At 39.5% G+C, this 24400-nt stretch overlaps 1 protein-coding gene across 1 annotated transcript; it reads left to right on the top strand.

Annotated features, from left to right (window-relative positions):
* Positions 1–1937: 1937 nt before the first annotated feature.
* On the top strand, positions 1938–23587 carry gpm6aa (glycoprotein M6Aa). Its single transcript, XM_039814247.1, has 7 exons — positions 1938–2275; positions 15191–15383; positions 15620–15776; positions 17212–17365; positions 18961–19037; positions 20381–20446; positions 21491–23587. Exons 1-7 carry the CDS (start codon positions 2239–2241, stop codon positions 21641–21643), a joined length of 837 nt encoding a protein of 278 aa, XP_039670181.1. The 5' UTR covers positions 1938–2238; the 3' UTR covers positions 21644–23587.
* Positions 23588–24400: the final 813 nt, after the last annotated feature.

Genomic DNA, 24400 nt, shown 5'->3' with positions numbered 1-24400 from the left:
AGCTGGGAGGAGAGTCCAGGCTAGTTTGATAGCATGGCCAGGGTTCAAAATTTACTTTTTCGTCCACCAGCCAAATGGCATGAATGTTCAATTTTAACAACAACAATAGATTGCTGTTGTTTTTTTTGGCTGGTGAGTGAAGCTAAGCTACCAGTCACTTACATATTTTACCAGCATTTGGCTGGTAGATGGTACTAATTTTCAACCCTGAGCATGGCTAATAAAAAGCTATGTTGCTAAATTAAAATAATAAAATGTACATAGTGGACACAGGAGGTTAGACCATTTGGTTGGACAATATGCTACACAAGGCTAATGGAATTATTAATTAAGCAATTAAGCATTAATAAAGCATTACATTTTAACATCAATAAATAACTACATTCCTTTTGAAACATAGCATAATTACCAAAAACAAAGGCCAAGATGATGGTGCAGTCCCTCTCGAAGGCCCCTGAATTAAGCTGTTAAGCATTCCTTTAATCAGGGCAAATAAACTGTAGACCAAGGCTGACAAAAAGATAACTACCAATATGTTCCTGCGCCAATAAAGCAAAAAGCAAAAGATTGCCACCATCCATTACCTTATTCGACAATTAGCGTCTGATAGGTCAAACCATCACTTTAAAAGCAATCCCCACCGGTTCAAATTGGTCTTTCCATGCACAAATTCATCCCTGTATATTTACAATGTGTTTAATTATATCATTTTTAGACCTCTTAACTGGCCTCCTTCTGCTTTCCAGTTCTCTGCTGCAGCGGAGGCTCAATTTCCCCATAGGGATCATTAAAGTTTCATCTAATCCACCTGTCTGATCATCCATCCATATACCCATCTGTCCGTACTTCAAGTCAAGTCAGTTTCTATTTATACAGCACATTTCATCCCACGGCAGCCTAATGTACCTCAATGATCTTCAAATTATTCCTCTGTGCCTCATAGCTCTCTATCCACACCTCAGTCTGTCAATATATTTGTTGTGTTGTTTGGCCTCGGTGTTTATCAGTGTAAGGTATCAGCAACCCCGTGTGAGCTCACCAAACCAAATTCCTATCGACTATGTTAAAATGGCAATACAGCATTTAATCTTCAATCTCCTGAATCTTATTAGTTATGTTTATATTGTATTGAATTATTATTTATGCATTTCAGAAAATGTTTACATTTTGCATTCCATAATATGCATTTGTTGTTACGCTGCCACAGTCTGCTACTCAAGACTTTTGCACAACCTTCCTAGACACGTAAATTAAATGTCATAATACATTTAACATGGAAGTCTTCTTGCACAGTGTAGAAAAATGTTCAGGCATTAAGCCGATGACCGAATGCATATCTCCCAAACTTTTTGGGAAAAGTAGCAACCAATTGGCTGCCCAAAGAGTTTGATAAAACCATGAGCTGTAAAACCTCAAGCCAGAGTGGACCACATAATCCTTGAGTTTGAATCTTAAAATCACTAAAAGTGGGCAACAACTTGCCTATGCAGTGATTGTATACATATATAGTATGGATTTACATGATAGGAATCCAATGACACCTCCTTGGTGATCGTATAATTGAATCTGTATGGCTAATAAGATTAGGAGAATCCCATTTCGAAATCAGATGTCTCCCCCTCCCTTATTTAAGGAGAGGTTGAGTTAATGCTGTAGAGTCACTGCCACCAGGGGCGGGCTTAACCATTCTGTCTAAGAACCAGGGGTGTTTAGGGTGGGCTGCACAATTAATGATGACCCTCACCTGTGAACACCCCTGTCTAAACATTACTCACAAAGGTCTAGAGTCACTGCTCAGTCTCTATTCCAATGGTGCATTCAGTGTTTTAGTTTTACATTTTTCACACCAGCCTCTTCAGCTGCATACCCCTCCGATCACACATGGACTTTCCTGCCTACCACAGAGACCCCCCTCTGCTCCAACCAGCCCTCCCCCTCCTTCTCCACCAGGGACCAAGGAGGTTTTCAGCACTTGCCACGGCAGCTCGCAATGGACAGCACCACAAAGACTCAGTGATCCCTCGCATTGCCCGGACTCTTGACAGAAACCTCAGTTGACAGGCAATCACATCTTTCTCAGTATAGGGACGTCTAGAGAAAGTGGAAAAGTGAGACCGAGAGAAAGAAAGCGAAAGTGCTTTGTGGACTACCCCGTGAAAATAAATAAGGTTTTGAATCTGCCTAAACAGGCATTTTCATTTACACATCTTGTGTTGCTCTAAAGACAGAATCCGCGCAATGGAAGAAGACATGGATGAGGGGCAGACCCAGAAAGGTAAGAAAGTATTTCTTTGCACGTTTGGGGAGATTTACTTAAGTAAATCTGACATGGGTGTGTTTGTCAGTGTGCCAGTGGTGCCTCTGCAGAGACAATTGCACAAATGTTAGCCTTTCCCTTTATGAATAGAAGAGCAGCTGTTTGTGGTAATTCCTTTGTCCATTGAGTGTCAGCACTCCACTGAAGAGAGCACGTCTATGTCTACGTCTGTTTGGGTAGTCAGAGGGGTGTGAACCGCTTCAGCGAGGGATGCACTGTCTTTGTTTGCTTGATAAGGCTTTCATGCTTGTCGTGATGGCTGAGAGGTAAACACAAAGAGTGAAGAACCAACCCGAGCTCCTACACTCATTAATCCATCAGCTTTTAGGTTCTGTCCTTTGTGTCCAAATACCCAGACGTTGTATCTTGCAGCAGTGTTTTTTGCGACATTCAGTGTGGATTTGATGCAGGAGCAGGGGTTTTCTTTCGTTTGTTAAAGAGGGGTAGTGTTTGCTCTGTTCAAAGTGGAATTGCTATTTATACTTACCACACACCCCCACCACCACCACCACCACCACATTTTCTCTGCATGAATGATTCAGTGTATGGTTGGGACCCACAAAAGCAAGAGAGTGAGAGCACATTTTTGTTTACAAGTGAACTGCACCATTTTTCAATAAAGATGTTCGTCCTGAAATTACCCCGAAATGATACATGATGCCGAGGTGGACAGGACACTGTTATCATGTATTGCAGAACACACCTTTGTCTCTCCCTCCCTTGTCTCACTCCCTCTCAGATTCACTTCATTTGACAGGCATGGCTTCATATGTTTGTTTCTCTTCCCTCCCGCCTCTCCTCCCTGCAACCTCACAGGCGCACACACATGCGCTGAAACAGTTGCCATGGCAGTGGCCAAGTGTAGTCATTATCTATTCTCTCTTCACCCACTCTTGCTGATGACATTTCAGTAACACAGGAATAGTTCACTGTGTCTGAGAGTGTGGGAAGAAAAAAAAGACAGAAAGAGGTATAGAGGCAGAGTCAGACTGACAAAAATTGAGTAGAAAACAAAGCAATGGGAAGAGGGAGCGAGAGTGCAAGGAAGAGAGAGGTTTGGGAGAATACAAGCCTAATCATATACAATAGAGAGAGAATAATGCTGGATTATATGTTAGTTATATGCACATCCAGTAGTGATAAGTAGAAATTCTATTTTGTTCCCTGTTAATTAAAAGGGATTGACAATATTGCTGCAAGATCATTAATGAGAGCGTCCATAACAATTTGTAATGTTTGGCATATGCACCACCAACCTTACAGATTTTTATCTAATACTTCTTGGTCGCCATTACTAGGTGTGTACTCAGGGATTCCTGTCCAAAAATGAAATTCTGTCAGCCTTGGCCACTAATACAAATGCTCACCAAACTGAAAGATACAGCCATGCAAGCCTTTCTGTATGCCATGTCCATTCATTTGGGCCAAGCTCAGGTTTGTAAAGAGTTAGTGTGCACTGATATACTGAAAGTTCTCTTAGCCTAAATTTGGCTTACTGTCAAACCTTTTCTTCTGAATACCTAAAATATTGTTAAACATGCGACATACATACAACGGACGGCTGTAAACTTATTTTGTTGTTAAGTGCAGCCAGAGTTGGTTGGCACAAGACATTTCAGAGATGCAAAAGAGAAATATCAATTTTTTTATTATTTTTTTGCAGATGACTGAATTGTTTTTCTGTCACCTGATAAACTTTGATGGTTAGAAAGAACAGCTTGGAGCTTATAACTCTATCAGGGAAAACAGGTTCAGGATCAAATGTAAGATGCATATAGCAAAAATTTAAATGTCCACTAACCATGTACATGGCATTTATGGCTGACATTTGTTGTGTAGTACTGCTGTTAACATTCGCACCATTCAAAAAGAGTTTGTTAAAAAGTAAATGGCCAACCTGTTACTCAGAAGCTAACATTCAATCTAGTCCAGCTGCCTGACAAATGTATGCAGCCACCAAAGTTACAATGCCTTTATGAATTACTGCTCACAAGTCACTATAAATATAAGGAAGACTTAGATTTGTTTATTTCCTTTTCAGTTGTTTATTATTTGATGTAACTGTCTGATTTTGAACATTTGTATAATAACATGTATACTAGTGTGGAGACAATGCAAGCCTTCAGAGATGATCAGGTTTTTTTCTGACTGACAAAGTGTATTATATGCTAAAAGAAACATCTGGAGAGTGAAAGTTGAACCAATTGTAAGTTTGATTAAGGCCAGCTAAAAGCTAAGGCCTTACTACAGTAGATGACATGGTGAGATACATAGACCATTTCTAACTAACCTTTAAAGGTTAATCTGGCAGTTCCTTAAATAGTACTACTATTTAACTCCACTTATACAAGAATACAAAATAAAATACAAAATATTTTGGGACAAGTAGTTTCGTAAAATCTATTTCTAAATCAATCTCAAAAGATTTTACTGGGTTTAGAAGGTTGTGTATGCTTTCCCTGTGGGGAAAGAAATGAGTGCTATCAGGAGACAGGTTCCCATTTATTACCAGGCTACAATATGATCATGACATAACATTTCAGGAGATGTATTGGTTGATGAAGCATGACACCCAATGTAAGATAGATATGTTAGAACAAGGTAGCAGGGCTCACTGGTCACCTAACCATGTGGAATTTGAAAAGTGTCAGCTCCTTTCCTGGTTACTGAAGACAACAGATGATTGAAAATGATTGCTCTGATGAAGCGTGATGAACAATAAAGTCACATTGTCAGGTTTATTTCCATGCCACTTTGATTTCATGCCTATCATTCTGTAAATATCTGTAATCGTTTGTAAGAATCATTGCTCAGTTTTTAGGAGAGGTTACAGCCACATTTCTACAATGACACACAGGCTAATAAAAAAAGTGAAGAAAAAAATAAACAAATTATTGCTGTGATGCTGGCCCAAAGAAAGCTACAGTCCATCAAAGATCAAGACAGAGATTGGGCATAAACACTCAAGACATTCAAGGGAACATTGCTTACAGCAAAAATTCTCTAAAACACGAGCACCATAACCACAATTCTGTTCAGCCATGACAATTTTAAAAGCTTATGAACGTCACGCAACATTGTATACTTATGAGAGGGCCACTGTGCCTTGACATTTATAGGGGCCTTTTATTGACAACAGCGTACTATATTTACTATCTATTAGAAATGTACGCCACTGTTAAAAGTCAATTTAATATCATTTTGTTGGTGAAAATACAATCCACTTCTGCAAATAGGTACTTCCACCACAGAAAAGGTGTCAATGAGTGCACAAACAGCACGCTAATGCCCTTCTGTCTTCCTCTTCTAAGGCTGCAAATCTCAGATTATGAGTCAGATGCACCAGGTGGGCACTGCTCACTTCAGCTGCTAGCCAAATGTAGCAGTGCACACTATGTACCACAGGGGGCCCATCAGCAACGGGAAGCAAACCAACGCCCTACGGTTGAAAAAGCAGCTTTCACTAATGTAAACTCAGAGCTAAAATGATTGAAGTTTTGCAGAGAAGTTGTGCAAATGAGCACAGGGCGAGTACATTATTTTTAAGAATAAACCAAAATCATTCCGGAGATTGTTCACATTGGTGTTAATTGTTGCTGAATGGAAAAACTGAGAAAGGCACACCTGTTAACTTTTCCTGAGCCAAGAATCTTCTCTGCAAGGCCCCGTTTGTCCTTCTGTTTGATCAGGCTCTAACTTGACAAGCTGTTACATGATGAGAATCTCATTGATTGCTTTTTTTTATATTGTGAATCTACATAAAACTCAGCAGGATTTGTCAAATAACATGGCATGAACGCAGCAGACACAATGCATAATGATAAGGATGAAGCTATTTGAGTTTCACTGTATTTTGTAATGGTTCACTGAGTTTCATGCACTTTGAAATGAAAGTTCCTGTAATAAATGTCAAATTTGCATTGAGGTTAAGGCACGGTAAAACAAGAGGCTGCTTTGAATAGGTGCTGTGGTTAGACTGATGGTTTGTTGGTACAATTGATTCTTCATTAAACATGGTATATTTAGAGGGGATATAATTTATTACTTTTAATGATATTATTAATTTGTACAACAGTCACAAATTATTTCCTTAATTTCTAGGTAGTAGCATATTCAAGAGTTGTTTTGTCATTTATTTGGGTTGGTCATCTTGCTTTAAAGAACTGCTAACCCCGAGGAATGAAATAGGCATAGACTTTTGGGTGTTTGTGTCTCACGATAGCCTGGAAGATTTTTTGCCAAGGCTATACCTCTGACATAATAGCTTCAACTCACAGCACGGTGGCATTGCTCAGTGAGTTCTGGCCAGGCTACAGTACATAACCCTTCTCCTTCCTTCGCTCCCTCCCTCTCTCGCTCATTGTTCTTCAATTGTTCTTATGAAATTTGTTGGAGCTATTAATGGAGAACCTTTTCTTATTGTTCTCGCAGGAATGACTCCCTAGTCTAGCTTTTTTAGATACAGGATAACAGGTGTTCAAAACATAATGACGCAATTTGACACCATTCCTGAAAAGCGTCACTGGATCTCAATGATGTTCATCATAATATGATAGTGTAGCCATTCAACATTTTGCATTGTCCTATTTTAATACTAGGACTACAATATACATACTATTTTATATGTTGAGTGATGGTTAAGCCAATAAAAGGTGTTCCTATTAAGTAGGCTCATTTCTAAGAAACAAAGACATTCTAAATATAGTAACTGTATAGTATAAGTAAGTTAAGAAATTCCGATCAAGCTTAAATATTTAGGTTATTCAAAGTACAGTGTATTTTGGAAACAAATACAAATTGAATGCAACTGTACAGACTGCTGTCACATTCCTTCATATACTGAAGACAGGCTGTTATTGTGTTCTATTGTTTGGGAGCAGTGACTTAAATCCCTACACCCTTTAGTGCTTGCTGCCTATAATGTTGGCGATCAAGACATTTAAGCAGATTTTACCCAGCTGCATGCTTAAAATGTGCAAATTGAAAGTAAAAGAACAACCCTCATCTCTTCTCCCGAGTTTTTTTTGAAATTTTCTCCTCAGTTCCTGGAGTGAACTAGGCACAGACAAAAGACCCGTCCCTGCTCAGCAGTCACGCAGTCATGTTCAGGGTCTTTCATCTAACAGTAAAAAAGAAAGAGAGGAAATCAGTGGCTGAGCTTTCGGACCTGGCCTATAACGTCCTTTATGCCCAGAGGGGTTATCTGTGTAATGTGTCTCAGTCACTATTGTCCCACTGAATTTGTTGACATACAGTAAGTGGGTCATGGCACTGAAGTACTCGTTCTATTCTCAGATTTTGCGCTGCGGTTGACATGGCAACCATACTGGTTGATTAAACATGCGCAGAGGAGATGGGGGCGTGCGGGAGCTGAAAAAACCTGCCCGCTTCAGGGGAAGGGGGGCTGCGCATTAAATATAGGAAAGCAACGAGACATGTATTCACCCATTACTCTCAGACTGACACAGACACACCATCCCCCACTGAGATCTCTCTCACTCTTTTTCTCCATCTCTCTCTCTCTCTCTCTCTCTCTCTCTCTAGGACCAGGCATACTGCTACCCCACCCCCATGCAAAACTCCTCTGGTAACAAGAAACTAATAACTGCTAGTTGAATGCGCCAAAATGGAGTGTGATTAGATGTCTTGCAGTGTATGTGAAGTCAACATTCGCCAGACGGAACTTAATTTTGTAAATGTCCTAAATTTTCTCTGTGGCTATAACTGCATAGAATTTAAAGCCTATATTATTAAAAAAGAAAAGATCAATTTTAATTAGGGATGCACCAACAAAGAAAAACATACAATCATTACGGGCCAATATCATCTTTAAAAGCAATTATTGGGGCGCCAGGATAGCTCAGTTGGTAGAGCGGGCGCCCATATAGAGAGGTTTACTCTGACTCCGACCTGCAGCCCTTTGCTGCGTGTCATTCTCCCCTTTCATGTCTTCAGCTGGCCTGTCAAATAAAGGACAAAAATGCCCCAAACATAATCTTTAAAAAAAGAAGTGGAGCCCTTTTATGATATTTTTGTCTAGGATTTTTCTACTGTATTAAATTAGCAAAATATATATATATTTTTTAAGAATAAGACAGCGAGGGGCACCCGGCTAGCTCAGTTGGTAGAGCGGGCGCCTGTATAGAGGTTTACTCCTCAACGCAGCGGGCCCAGGTTTGACTCTGACCTGCGGCCCTTTGCTGCATGTCATTCTCCCTCTCTCTCCCCTTTCATGTCTTCTGCTGTCCTATCAAAATAAAGGCTGAAAATGGCAAAAAAAAAAATATATATATATCTATATATATATACATTTAGCTCTCTCTCTCTCTCTATGTACAGTACAGGCCAAAAGTTTGGACACACCTTCTCATTCAATGTGTTTCTTTATTTTCATGACCATTTACATTGTAGATTCTCACTGAAGGCATCAAAACTATGAATTAACACATATGGAATTATGTACTTAACAAAAAAGTGTGAAATAACTGAAAACATGTCTTATATTTTAGATTCTTCAAAGTAGCCACCCTTTGCTTTTTTTGATAACTCTGCAAACCCTTGGTGTTCTCTCAATGAGCTGCGCGGTAGTCACCTGAAATGGTTTTCACTTCACAGGTGTGCCTTGTCAGGGTTAATTAGTGGAAATTTTTTTCCCTTATTAATAAAAAAGCAAAGGGTGACTACTTTGAGGAATCTAAAATATATGTTTTCAGTTATTTCACACTTTTTGTTAAGTACATAATTCCATATGTGTTCATTCATAGTTTTGATGCCTTCAGTGAGAATCTACAATGTAAATAGTCATGAAAATAAAAGGAAACACATTTGAATGAGGTGTGTCCAAACTTTTGGCCTGTACTGTATATATATATATATATATATATATATATATATATATATATATATATATATATATATATATATATATATATATATACACACACACACAAAACATGAGTAAGTAAGAAAGTATCAGATGTGTCTATTTCCTTAAATCAGGCCTTAATCCCACCCTGCTGTGGAATGAAACAAGTAACAGTTCTAAGGAATATTCAGAGTGTAGCTGCTGCCATTGGGCCAAAAGAAAAGCTGTAGTATTAAAGAGCACTTTAGTTACATTACTGAAGCTCATTTAAACAGCAGCATTTCAAGTTACAGCAATTGAAAACTGTTTTATTACAAACATGATGTCACATGCAATGTGTCTGCTTAGGCAGTCTGTCTCTCTCATCTCGACTCTCTCTCACACAAATACACGATTAAGCGGTCGATAAGCCTTCAACAAATGACTGACAGGTCAAAGAGACTGACAGTTTTGTGTCAATGTAAGTTTTAGTGTAAAGGGTTATTTACTGACAATGGTATAGTACGCAGCACACGTCATAGCTGAACTCATTTGAATGCACCGCTGCTAATAAGACTACGAAAGACTTGGGTCTACACGTCTCAACAGCAACTTAGGAGAAAAAGACAGATTTACGGCTTCATGAAGAGAAATTATGCTTTCAGCTTGATAGAAAGGTCAGTGATTTACTTAAAATGCAATATTGTAATTATTTAAGGTAAATCGGGAAGATCTTTAGTGGCTCTTGAAACTTTTAAATATGCTTGCGCCCAGGTAAAAAAAACAGGTAAAATACAAAGACAAGCATAAGTCAACTGATGAACTTTAGTAAAGTAAGAAAAATATCGGGACAAAATTGTAATTATCAATATGAACAAACAATATCTAACTCGTTAGCGCCTAAAAGAGGGCAGCATATCATTTGTTAATTAACCCCAACTGTCTCCCGGATGTTAAGAGTCATGTTTTCTTTTTAAGGACGTCATTTAGCTCTAAGCATTTCTTAAGAACAACCTCATCCCTCATGTGAACGTTGCCTGGGTCAGTGAGAGTGTCTGAGTGTGTGTTTGTGTCCCTTTTGCCTGTCGCATATGACACTGACAGATGGAGAAGAAGTAGGAGGTGGGAGGGGCCTTGGGAGGGGGTCATCCTTTCTCTTTGTATTAGGGAGATGCCTTCTGTTGATTGGACCTCTGTGTTTGGGGTCATGTAACACTTTTTTTTTTTTCTTTTTAATCTTTTTAAACAGAAGCTTTTTTGTGTGAAGGATAACATATTTAAAACCCCACCGTCTACTGCAATGCTGTCTCTTTGTTCAAAATTCATTAGACTAATCCTCGTGTTGCCAGATTTTCAATTTTGGCAAGTGTTATTCATTTGATTAACACTCAGAGGGACGAATATTCTTAGTTGTTTTGTCCCAGTTAGAGACACATACGGAACTAAAAGCAATTAAATATGAGTGTTACTTTGAAATAAATATCTATTTTTAAAGTCATACACCTTCAATGCATTAGGGATAGCCTCCAGAGTCTAACAATGTAATGTTCTATGTCTGGGAGCAATTTGCCTATTCTGCCATTAAAGCAATAACTTTGAATATCCTAAATACTAGTATAGCTCCATTATCTCCTGCGGCTGCTTGACCAATACCAAGTAGATAGCATGCATACGATTCATCATCATTGCCTCTTCTGGTCCATTTAATAAGCTTAAAAGTCAGTTAGGCCAAATTCCCAACTTGACTTGCTGTCGGTCTGTACTTCAAAGACAAGGAGTACTACACCTGTGAGCAAGATCAATTCAAATACTTGCAGTGAATCTTTTATTTTCATCGCAGGTAATTTTGGGATAAGCAGAAAGCGTGAATAATGAATGTGAGCGGCTTGTGCTCTGCTGCTCTGTGCCACTTCTAAATTATGGATCAAGCATCCAGTAGCTCTCCGAGGCAGTTCACACCACCACTTTTCACCAGCTCCATTTGCAGTCAGTTGGGATCAATGAAGAGTTACGGAGAGGAAATGAGATGATGTGCTGCCGGTATAAGAGGAGGTTTTGTCTCATGCGGTGAGGACATGTATCACAACAGCCAAAGCAATCATAGCACCATGAAGCCCCATTATAGCATGGTCCAGTCATAGTTTCAATATTATACTCAAAATATTTGGGAATGCAAGACTAAAACAGAGAAGATGACACTGTAGCCTTGGCCGAATGTTCCACACTAGAATTTCTTCTGTTAGAACATCATGTAATATTTACTATTCAGAAGTAATTTTAACATGTCATTTAATTCTGCCCTTTAAATATATACACATCTATTTTTTGAGGCATTTTAGGCCTTTATTTCCATAGGACAGATGAAGACATGAAAGGGGAGAGAGAGGGGGAATGACATGCATCAAAGGGCCACAGGTCGGAGTCAAAACCGCAGCCGCTGCGTCGAGGAGTAAACCTCTATATATGTGCGCTTGCTCTACCAACTGAGCTAACCCAGCCACTACACATCTCTCTTTATTCGATCCGTGGAGTTTCCCTCCACAAAATTAAAAGCAGACAATCAATAAAACATCATTCTTGTTACTCAATAACGCTCCCATTTACCCTGTAACTTCATTGTCAACTGTTTCCATGGAAACCCTTTCTGTCGGTCAAGTCACAAGATGACTTATTTTGTTGTAGCTCGCAAACTAATAACTGTAACTGTAATAGCATCTGACTTGATTGGTGCTGTTCTACATCGGAAAAATATGTTTAAAATAAGGAACACTAAGATGCCGGCTCCAGCTGGTTTAATCTGTCTGCAGAAATGTAAATAATGCAGAGGTAATACACCTTGATTGAGGCCATGACATAAATCATTTATATTACTGCTCATCTCCCTTCATGTAGAGCACAGGCTCCGAACATATACAGCACCAAATTTAACCAGCATGTCTCGAAGGTGTGTAAAAGGAAAACGACATGAATGTTCTCTAAAATGAAAACCACTTGTTCACCATGCAAGGGTGTAATAACTGCTCCTTCTTCTCCTAATTCAACTTGAGCTTTAAATCATTTTTTTGGTTTAAAAACAATTATTAATTGGACAAATTACAACAAATACTGGACCTTTCTAAAGATTTCATGTGTTTCATCAGGGCGCTTCATAAAAACACCAAACAGCTTTGCTCGCATATGACATTGAGGCAAAGAAGAACACCGCTGGAACATCTGGAGTATTTAATCATCTTAAAAAAGTGACTTGTCGGTTTTGCTCAGCATTTATATGACTGGACAGTTTGATCGTTTACACTGACTTAAATAGGCACAGTGACCCAGAGCATGGGGGGGTAAATCTGACTGCTCTCTCTCATCTTGTCAGAGAACACTATCGCATCAATAAATCCTGTCACTGCCTGCTTCCTGAAACGAAAAGGTAACTGGAGATAATGAGTCTGGGGGAAGGGGTGGCGACAGAATCACTTTCAGTCTGTACTGTGCATTTCTGGCCACAGTTGTTAAATAGAACATGTTAATTGTCTTATTTCCATGCATAATTGGCTACATATAGTGATTTATTTCTAGTGCCAGCGAAATGATCATGACAACTGTACATTTTTTAATCTAAAATATGAGTTAAACCAACTGCTTCAGACTAGAATGCAATGCATCTGAGAGATATTGCATTTTGAAAAAAGACAATACCAGACACTCCTAACCCTCTGCTGAATAATAACACGTGCAAACAATTGACATAAATCAACCTTCGATTAAAAGCAACCAATTCCCACAGCTTCTATGGGAGCTGTCCAAAAGTAATCTAGGAAACAACTAACAACTGTGCGAACAAGGAAAGTTGGGTTAGGGTTGCCTCACTAACCCTAACCCTATGCAATTCATTGTTTAATATTAATAATCTTAACAGAGGGGTTGATATTTTCCCTTTTACCTCCTGACTATCATTGGACTTACATTATAGAATTGAAGTTGTTTCACCACTCACCCAAGTGGCGGCATCAGTTTTACTGGCAGACAGGGAGTCCCAGCCATTTGAAGCTACTGCAGGTTGACAGAGTCACACAAATAAAGGTGTGAAATGGTGTTAAAAAGCGCCTGGGAGTGGATGTCAGATGGCACCGTCAGTACCTGATAGTCTAAAAGGCACCAAAGGTGAGGTGTCTCCTGAATTTCATGTCCCTTGCCAGGTAACGTTCCATTCCTGGGCTGGGAAAGTGGGTGTGATGGAGAAACACCAAGGCAGTGATAATACAGTACGGGAGTGTTGTAAACAGCAAACAGTTACCCTACCCTGTTCCTTTAGATAAAAAAAACCTAAAGAAAGCCCACCTATCCAGATGTGTACCTAAAACCATCCATTCAAGCATGAATATGGCACATTTCCAACTTTGCACAACTGAGCCCAAAAAACATATATATATATGTTTATAAAAGGCGGGACCAGAAGCATGTCCAACAGGCCTTGATAACCTAACTAATTTCTTAAACCTGTGGCTGATCTAAGTGGATGAAGCTGAAGTGTGAAAAGCTGGTTATTGGGAAATAGCGTATAAACTCAGTGAACCTTTCCTGGACAAAAGAGGTTCAAAATAAAGTAGGGAGGCAGAATAGGCTCTACAGTCTATAGCACTGGATTACATCGGCGAGGATGCAGATAATCTAGGCAAGCCTGAGTGAGGGTCGGAGCTGCACCAAGCCTCTGAGCACTCGGCACAGCCCAGCAGATGGACTAGCTACTTGGTATTCCACTCAGGTTTGAATCAGTCAGCAGCAGAGAGTTGAGAAGAAGGAGGAGGCGGACGATGAGGAGGGTTTTATTTGCTCATGCTTTTTTTACACAGGGGAAGACAGCGAGATAACTATAAAAGAGATGTTAAAAACATCCTTGATGAACGATCATGAAATATTTTAAGTGACAATGAAAACTGACTGTGCTGTCATGGAGGCTCCTTTCTGAACGAGGACAGGCATGTCAACACAGATGAATTAAATCACGGGCCACGACAGTGATGTCACTGATCAAGAGGAATTTTTCCGTTTCTATGAACATGGGATTATAATTGTGCGTTTTACATGCGTGTATTGATTTGGACTTCAGACGGCAATGCATATTTAGGAAGCAGCTATCCATTCTACAAAGTAATAAAGCCTTAAATGAAGAGTTATGAATGGATTCAGAATGGGCTAGGCTTTGTGAAAAAATGTGTCTGCGTGGTTAATATGCTGCAATGCCCTGCAAGACCCGATAATGCTTGGTTTTGTTCCATGGTTCCACAGGAAATCAACTCCACTTCGCTTGTTGGTACTCTGACAAATGGCGGACTCAGTACCCCAACACACACACACACACACACACACACGCGCAAATTTCTTAAATCTAAAGAAATTCATACAGACACAGCCGCGCGTATTTACAGACTCAGCTTCTCTCTGAGCAATCTGTGTGACAGGAGATTGAAGTATGAGCCGAGCAGCGATTAGTCACCTTAAGGGCCCCCGGGGACAGGACGCCGGGGAAAGGAGAATGGGGTTAAAGGTCAGGATCACTATGTAAAGCTCAGGTTGAGTTTTTAGTGCTGAATAAAATGTCAGCATCATCTGTAGGGCTAAACAACTGACAGAACGACTATGATGTCCATACCAAGAATACAAGGGAAAATGTGAAGCCAGATCCCTGCATAGATAGAGGGGAAGTGGCCAATACATATCTTATACCGTTTTGTGGCTTTGAATGCAGTAGTCTGTAGTCCAGCTGTCAAGTTGTTGTATTTTGTTTATTCAGGCATGCAGAGCTGCCCCCCAACTGTGGTCATTTACGTTTTGAGATTCTCAAAAAGTAAATGGCAGTATAGGGTATTTGTCCAATGATTTTACATTTAGAAAAATAGTAAGAATCCTGTCTTACTTTGTGTCACAGCGCACCACACAAAAATGTCCACCCATCCTGGATTTTCTTTAATAAGTTGAATTGCCCTTTTATGTCTTTATTGACTAATAGTGAACTTTGTTATCTCTTTGGGTTTCTTTAGGATGCCTTGAATGCTGCATCAAATGCCTGGGTGGGATCCCATACCCATCTCTTATAGCCACCATCTTGCTGTATGCTGGCGTGGCTCTGTTCTGCGGCTGTGGACATGAGGCCCTGTCTGGTACCGTCACCATCCTCCAGAACTACTTTGAGGTGGTGCGGAGCCCTGTGGATGCACTGGACGTCTTCACCATGTGAGTAGGAAAGGATCACACTAGATTGAGTTTTTGTAGGAAACGTTATTGACCCTAAAGAATTGGCAGTTAGCACACCCATAAGGAAAAACATTAATATATGCTCGTTTACACAGCCTACACTCTTTTTCCACACCGCACCAAATCTCCATATTAAGATGTGTTATATTTTCGAGAACAAAGTGTAACATTGTGTTGTTGTGGATGTTTTCAGTGGTTCTCTATTCATTCTCCAGGATTGACATTGTCAAGTACGTGATCTACGGCATTGCTTCGGCTTTCTTCGTCTACGGCATCCTGCTGATGGTGGAGGGCTTCTTCACCAGTGGAGCCATTAAAGATCTGTATGGAGACTTCAAGATCACCACCTGCGGGCGCTGTGTCAGCGCTTGGGTAGGAATAACATTTTAGTGCATATTAACAGTCAAATTAGGCTTAGATGTTGGTTTCCTTATATCCAATGTTTATTGCTATTATAATAATATATACTACTGTATATAAGCTTCCATAGGTGCTGCACATTTCAAGGAATCATTTGGTAATCAAACAGTCTAAATGTCAGGTAATTTCCAAGGGAATTACCCTCAAAGGTTGAGTAGGTGAAGGCTTCTGTAGGTCTTTTGTTCAGCCATGGTGGCATTTCACCACATATGCTGTGTCCAGCTCTTTTTGTATTGGTTTTTAACAACACTGCCAAGAGAAATTAGTAACATTTAACAGATTGTATATACCTGGTATAGGCATTGTTACATCAAATCTTAATCAAATAATATGGATTACTACTTTAGCTAATTTCAAGTCAACTGTATATGTAGAACATGTAGGAAGTGAGTAAGCATGACAAATCAGGCAGCAAACACATATTGTAAAGCTTCTGTGCACTAAATGATTTGTTGATTTGCATGCGTGTGTGTAGATTAACTCCAAAAAGAAAATTCCTAAAACACATGCTGTGTCACAGCTGAAGTGCTCTACAATCACAATGAAAACAGCCATCAAAATAACGTTATTACACCAGCATAACAATTCAAAATTATGAGTACTCTCGTACGGAGCATATCAGAGAGCCCTGCAGCAATCCTAACAAGATTATCTCTGGGATATAATTGCTTAGCAAATCTAAGGCTCCACAGGGAGGCAAAGGAAATGAGCCATGCTGTGGTATTTGTGGTCTTCGGGGTCATTAAGTCTGTATGTACAGACTAATCTATTTTTTTTTTTTTTTTTTCCTTTATTGTAGTACTTTTCTTAGTGCCAAGTGCAAAAAGCATTACATTCTTTATCATACTACATTTTCTCTCCCAATATTAACATTCAATAGAAAACCCAAGGGGGAACAGGGGGAATACATCACCCAACAGGGAAGAGAAAAAAAATTAAATAAAAGTAAAAATAATTAAAACAAAACACAGAAAGACAGAAAATAAGACAGCAACAAAACGCACACACACACAACAACAACAACAACAACAACAACAACAACAACAACAAGGTGGCAGCTACACTATGTACTAATTTTGTGCCCACGAAAAATGGCCAAACCAAAATAAGAGTGGTTGTCAGAAATGAGCAACCTAAAGGGTCGCAGGTCTACACCAGAAAATTTGTATCCCGACCCTCAAGACCCATGTGTCCTTCCATAACGCTCTGCAAAACACAAACACATTCTACAATAGTAGCAGTAGTCGTAGGAGTAGTAGTGCATCCGTCTAATTTGAAATAATTGAACTTGACAATAGATAAAGTTCAGTCTTACATAAATTACAGTAAAGTTGTTGATCCACACCAGTTCCTAAATGTGATCTGTGTTTCTCTGTTGCTATTGCAGTTCATCATGCTGACATACATCTTCATGCTGGCTTGGCTCGGAGTGACTGCTTTCACCTCCCTCCCAGTCTTTATTTATTTCAACATCTGGAATATTTGCCAAAATGCTACCGTGCTGGAGGGGGCCACACTCTGCCTGGACCCACGCCAGTATGGTAAGGTTGGATAGTCTCCATTGCTTCACTCCCCGCCCCCCCCACCCACACTGTTCAAATCTCAATTGCTCAGATCTCTATGCCCCCACTACTGAACACCTCTCTTATCTATGTTGTACTAAATCTAAATTGCTGCTTTTATCTTAGCTTCTTGGAAAGGTTGTTCTTTCCCAACTCATCTAGCAGACTATAACACTTTTTTCTAACAAGTTTAGCTCCTAGTTTGTTTCTATAAAAATCTCTTCTGGGTGGATAATGCAACTATTAAGGATATGGATAACTGATGGTGAGTAAAATTATATTTTGGCATATAAGAGACTCATCTTCTACTGCACAGGAATTTAAGAATATATGATACTTTTAATACTTAATTAGTTGTATTACATTATTTAGCATCTAAGGAAATTAATCAAATTAAATAAGACACTTTTGAGACTAAATACATGACCCTACTTTATGGTGATGTGCAGTGTTGTTATATTTACAACATATTGGATCCACTGTCACTCCGCAAATAGTCTCACTTTGCCAGAACCTTTCCACAGCGCTGCGGAGGAGGGTCTGCTAGTCCACACAGCATTCCGGGATGGGAGAAAAACGAGCTCTGGTTTATTGGCATTTCTTTAAACCAATCACAATCGTCTTGGGTGTCGCTAATTACCGGGCAGAGCCACGGTGCCTCTGCAAAATAGCCTCTGGAAGGAACTTGTTTTGGTGGAACGTGTACGTTCACAAGTTATTTGAGTCATGCAACAGAAAACTCAGATTGGACAGATAGTCTAGCTAGCTGTCTGGGTTTACCCAGCAATTAACCATAGTCCTCATAAATCGACAGGAGTTTAAAATTCCAAGACAAAGAAAGCAGAAGGTAACAGACATCCGGCCGGAATTTCCGTCGGCAACGGAGCAATCCCGGAAGTGGAACATTGTGGATCTAGACTACTCCGCAAATAGTCTGACTGACTGGATATAGACTGTTGAGATAAAGCCTGCCACTGGCTGCCTATTGCAGCCGTCATTCTCCTTCCCTTCCACTATCTATTTTGCGAGAACACTGTCGCTGCCTGGGCTTAGCGCCAACCAAGAAAACTGTGATTGGTTTAAAGCAATACAAACAAGCCAGAACGTCTTTTCTGCTATCCCAAAATGTTAACTCCCAGTCAGACTTTTCTCTAGCTCTGATACAGGGCTGTGGAGATAGGACTGGCAATGCAAGACTACCCCTGAAATTACTGTCCTGATAACTTTAATGATCCAGAATAACTATGTTAAGCTGGGATAAAGCTAAGGACCATCATATCAGTAGCTATATGGCTGGCTCATTATTTTTTAATTAGTGCCACATCTTTCAGTCCATTAGCCACCGGCAGCCACTAAAACAGCCTTTGTGTCAACAACCATTTCAGCAGCCACCATCATATTAAATGCCTATGTTTTGCCTGTGTGTGACATTGTGCACATTAAGTCTGTATTATAATGGTTTAACTGTATATTTGAACCTTTTGCCAATATTTGCACTTTGTTGTTGCCTGTTCTTTGTCTACATTTTGTAGCACACTACTTTCCATACAAGATGCATTATTTATTAATTTTAGGTATTGTGCCAATTGCTGAGGCGAAAACAGTGTGTGCTGGATCAGAGAAATTCTACAAGATGTGTGAATCCAATGAGGTAAGGTCAAAGTAGGCTGTCTGAACAATGTTAGTAATTACTGTAGATTACATACATTCATAATGTTGCCAATAATGCTGGATGTTTTCAATGTAAGGATAATTATATATACATTAGTGAGCAGTTAGTCAGTTTAAATGTCAACAACAGCTGGACAGTTGTCATTCAAAAGATCCCAGGCTGCTCACCACCAGCCACAATGACACACCAAATACTCACACTACTTCAACCACAAAACTACGGTCTAGATTCCCTTAAAGACATTCCAGCTCCAGAGAGCTGTAAATAAACGGTTTCCTTTATCATCTTACAGTGTGACGGACCACGCTGTAGTTACTTACAGTATCACATGACTTACTCCTGTGAATAAAGTCAACAATCTGAGTAAGACCATGTAAACAGTATCGACTGACTGGGACTATTGCTTACATGCAAAATTCAAAAAGGCACTTTAAAGCACATCATTCTACATCTAACTGAACACTTTCACAAATGTTGAATGATAAAGTTGTTCATAATCAAATGTGATTGTGAATGTAAAACAGAATGAACTGAATGGTTACAAGTGTATTTTCAAGCAGGATCACTGGCATTTCACTGGCACAGATTCAATTTCAATTCAGTTCAATTTTATTTATAGTATCAAATCATAACAAGAGTTATCTCAAGACACTTTACAGATCGAGTAGGTCTAGACCACACTCTATAATTTACAAAGCCCCAACAATTCCAGTAATTCCCCCAAGAGCAAGCATTTAGTGCGACAGTGGCGAGGAAAAACTCCATTTTAGAAAGAAACGTCGGTGGTGAGAAAAACTTCCTTCAAAGGAGTAACCTCGGACAGACCCACGCTCTTGGTAGGCGGTGTCTGACGGTGCCGGTTGGGGGTGTGATGAACAGTGGCAATAATAGTCACAATAAAGATAATGGAATAGTGACTAGAAATAGTAGTTGTAGTAGTTCATGGCATTACAGGATGTAGCAGGGCACAGCAGAGCATAGCAGGGCATAGCAGGACGTAGCAGGGCATAGCAGGACGTATCAGGGCGTAGCAGGATGTAGCAGGGCATAGCAGGATGTAGCAGGGCGTAGCAGGATGTAGCAGGGCATAGCAGGATGTAGCAGGGCGTAGCAGGATGTAGCAGGGCACTGCAGGGCACTGCAGAGCGTAGCAGGGTGTAACAGGGCATAGCAGGGTGCCCAGCAGGACCACGGCAACAGCTGCAACCATGATTTAGGTGCCACCCTAATCCAAGGAAACATGCTGGGCGAAAAAAACAAACAAACATAGATGCCACTAATGCTTGAAGAGTAATATGTGCTGTGATTTGTTTTGGCTACAGCTGGACATGACATTCCACCTGTTCATCTGTGCCCTCGCTGGAGCAGGAGCTGCTGTTATTGCTATGGTGAGACACCAATACAACTTGCACCTTTTTTTTGTGTGTTGTCAAATAATTTAATTTTTTAAATAAAAGGTAATTGTAGGTAAATAATGTAGCTGGGAAAATAGCTGTGTTTTGTTATGCCTTTGTTGTGTGTTGCCTGTGTTGTGTGTTGCCTGTGTTGTGTGTTGCCTGTGAGATAATAGCTATAGATGGGAGAGAAGGCATTTTGGCGCAGTGAAAAAGACAGGGTTTGTCTCCCTCCCTCTTTCGGAGGCGCCAGGCATGTCATGCCGTTGTCATGGAAACAGGGAGAAGAAAGGCTCTGAGGTTGTTGCAAACATCACTCAGTAATTTGTGAGGAGCCATTTTCTGAGAAACAGAAAGTGTTTGCTATACAGGGATGACGGTGCAAATTGCGGCAGGACTCTTTTCCACACATACTGTTTTTTTTTTCTGATCTGATGGCGGAGAAAATTCATCACAACAGATACACTGATGCATCCCAATAATGAGCTGCCCTCAAAACAGCTTCAAAGCCCAAAACTCAATCGGTGCGAAAAAAAAAAAAAAAGTTTAAATCCCAGTGGCCTAATTGGTCTTTCTGCATATCAGACACAAAGAGCTGTGCAGCTATGAAACTGTCGTTCCTTGTGCAAAGAGAAGCTGTGTTACAACCTCAGTCATTAAAGCACAATACATTCATTATATTCTTAACTGCCATGGTAACAAGTCCAAAACAAGATTTAGCATTATGCTGCCACCTGCTGGATCACTGGAAATGTCCTCCTTAATTTAAAAGGGCCAGTGAAACAAGCTTTAGTCTATTCATTGCATTTTAAATGAACATACAAGTAATCTAAGTTGTTAATTTGCATCCACAAATGGCAATAAAACTGAGAAATTAGTCTACATTATATTCTAATAAGATGCTATGATATAATATGTTTTCACAATTAAATTTAACTGAGCAAATGTGAGAAAAAAGCACAGAGGGCAGATCTTTTGAGATACTTTAAAATTGGCTTTGCATTGGTGTCACGCCTCATAATTTTCATCATCTCACAGATCCACTACTTAATGGTGCTGTCTGCCAACTGGGCCTACGTGAAGGACGCCTGCCGGATGCAGAAATATGAGGACATCAAGTCTAAGGAGGAGCAGGAGCTTCATGACATCCACTCCACTCGCTCCAAGGAGCGTCTCAACGCCTACACATAAACACCAGCGTGAGGCATGGCCCTGCCACTCCGGCCTCTCTCCCTCTCTCTCTCTCTCTCTCTCTCTCTCTCTCTCTCTCTCTCTCCTGTCTTTCTATCTATCCGTCTCTACCATCCCCTCCCGAGGGGGGGGCGGATGGCGCCTAGGGCCCTCGCCACTGCTGATGTCACTGGTGCGTCATATGACAGTGTGGTCTGGGGGGGAGGGGGGGTACGTCACACAAACCTCCTCAGTCACAAACAGCATTTCAGATGAAAAAAAGCCCCTTTACCTCTTTGATGGATGGTGTTATGATTATCATTATGGCAGTTATATTATTCTTGATACAAGTTGTTTAGTGCTAATAGTAGTTTTAGTGTATTTTGTAGACTCAGAAGTAGCAGTAGTATTTCATTTTTTATTTTTATTTTTTACTTTGAATTATTTGCATATAGTTGTTTTATTTTTTAATTTAATGCTACGTGTCATGTTGCTCTCATGCATAATTTATTTTTTGCTGATTTCTGAGGGGTTCAACAGGGGCTTAAAAAGGGTTTTCAAGCACATTTCTCGTGTTGTGTGTCTGGAGAGTTCATGTTCAAAAATGATGTACTGTATGTGAACGGGTGGTTAGTTAAAAAAAATATATATTTTAAATCTCACAACACAACCACGAAGCATCACAAGCCTTTGTCATACTAGTATTCCCAGGGATAAAAACCACTTTCACATGAAAGAAATTCAATCTGTTTTTCTATTTGAAGTTATACAATAGCAAGACAACAAAATAATAAATACCAAATCAGTAGAGTAAAACAAATATTTGCTAGATGTGCCAAGCCTGTTTAACAGGAAACAATGACTTTGAGAAATCTCAAAGATGCGATTAGTCAACTGATGGGTTATTTTATGATAAACCTGCCAATTAAATGTATTTTAGGACTGTGAATGACTTCATCCGTCTTTGCATCACGAGCCACAAAAGCACATGCAAACATACTTTCATAACCCCCTTTTTTAATTTCTTAAAAGTGGAACTTTATAAATATAAAACTCCTGTTTTTGCAGAACTCTGCACTGTATATACTGATATATGAAAGCATACCTATATGTTAAGCACTAACATGTAAGGACAATTAATGTGAGAAGAGAAGATGTCACTGTGGGTCAGTCCACTCTGCATCCATCTGTCCCAATCAAAAAGAAACCCTGACAGTTGTTGGTGTAATGGCACTCCTTGGTGAATTATCAGATGTGAGAAAAGTGTGTATCACAGTAATTTTGTTCACGGGTCATGACAGTAACTTTATTGCTTACACATCCTGATGCGATACCACTACAACAGGTGGCCTGTCAGTTCATTTCCTGGCAAAAATTTGTTTTTGTCGGTGTTCCTAAAAGATAGTTTCATGCACTTATTTGACCATTTCTGTGCTCTCTCTAGATGTAAGCGCATTGGTGTTCAACTCAAAGTTGGATAACTGTACTGTTAGTAACGATTGTGAATTTAGATGTTTTTTGTGGCATGGACATGCATTAATATAGTCTTATCGACTCAAAAGTTACTTTCTTTCACTTCTTTATTTTTACACTTTTGACTGTCTTGCTGGATCAACCCTTTGTTTATATGTGCAGTACTAAACCTTTCACGCTTTCCGCGTTATGCTACTGATATTAGAGACTGTAGTCTTTGAGTTGTGTCTATTTAGTTTGTGATGAGCTCTCAACCATGTCTTAAAACTAATACTTGTACCAACATTGCTTACTCTGTAATGATCTGAAAAAATGCTTTCAGCTTTCTCCTCGTATTAGTCTTTTGTACTTTCACTACGAATGCTTAGTAGCAGCTTTAAATTGAATATGTTTTGTACATTCATGTGCCAACAGCTTGAAGTGGCTTATTTGACCTGTATGATCAAATTTGCTTGCATTAATAAAATTCACTTGTGTACTTGTTAATAAATACTTTTTGTGTCTTGTGTTCAATTTGTTTAGGTTAAACTTACTTAGTAGTCCTGCTGGTAGTATTAACAGGATTTGTAATAACTACCATATGAGCCAATATATCACTGTTATTAACTGTCAGGTAAGTCGTGAAATATGGTCAAGCAGGATTCCATTTTCGAGAGATGGATTACTGTTTTAAGAGAAGGGAAATGAGGTTAATCACAAGGAAATACTCAGTATAACCTCATACCACTAGATGTCTCCCTTTCCTCTTAGTCATTCCAAATGACTAGTTGGTAGCCAAAAGTTGAGACTAAACAGTATTGTATCTGCACGAGTAAGATTATGATGCACTCTCAAACACTATTATATCATTTATATTGATACAGAAAGCATATGGTAATTTTACAATTTATCTGATACAGTATGTGAAAAATAATTCACTTTTTCACTTCTTTTTTTTTTTAAGATATAAGGTTACAAACAATTCATGAATTATGTTTTGTACTGCAAGTATCAATGGGTCTAAGAGTCTAGTCTAGTTGATTTGATTTTGGCTAACTATGCTGTAGCCAAGAATAAAGAAAACAAATCAAGATAAGAGGCTAAGTTGTGTTCGTAAAGTCAAGGAATTAGTGTGAATGAAAATATAAATGAAAGGAATGATGTCACTCACTATACCATCAAGATAGAGGAGTGTCTAAGTTTGCACTCTTTGAGTGCCTTTTAGTTTACATGTGCATTTACTATTTAGGGTAATGCTTTAATTGTGAGAAACGTGCTGTAACATGTGCAATGCAATTTCTATCAACATAACAAATGCTAGGTAGA

The sequence above is a fragment of the Perca fluviatilis genome, chromosome 10, assembly GCF_010015445.1.
Source record: "Perca fluviatilis chromosome 10, GENO_Pfluv_1.0, whole genome shotgun sequence".
Classification (NCBI taxonomy): Eukaryota; Metazoa; Chordata; class Actinopteri; order Perciformes; family Percidae; genus Perca; species Perca fluviatilis.
Note: the sequence above shows the minus strand (reverse complement) of the source record. Positions and strands in the feature narration are given on the sequence as shown.

Bases quoted from the DNA above. Each gene is read 5' to 3' on its own strand.
- gpm6aa (XM_039814247.1), top strand. From the start codon at position 2,239: ATGGAAGAAGACATGGATGAGGGGCAGACCCAGAAAG. The intron at 17,366-18,960 runs GTAAGGTTGGAT...TATTAATTTTAG, and splicing joins CCTGGACCCACGCCAGTATG to GTATTGTGCCAATTGCTGAG. The intron at 19,038-20,380 runs GTAAGGTCAAAG...TTTTGGCTACAG, and splicing joins AGATGTGTGAATCCAATGAG to CTGGACATGACATTCCACCT.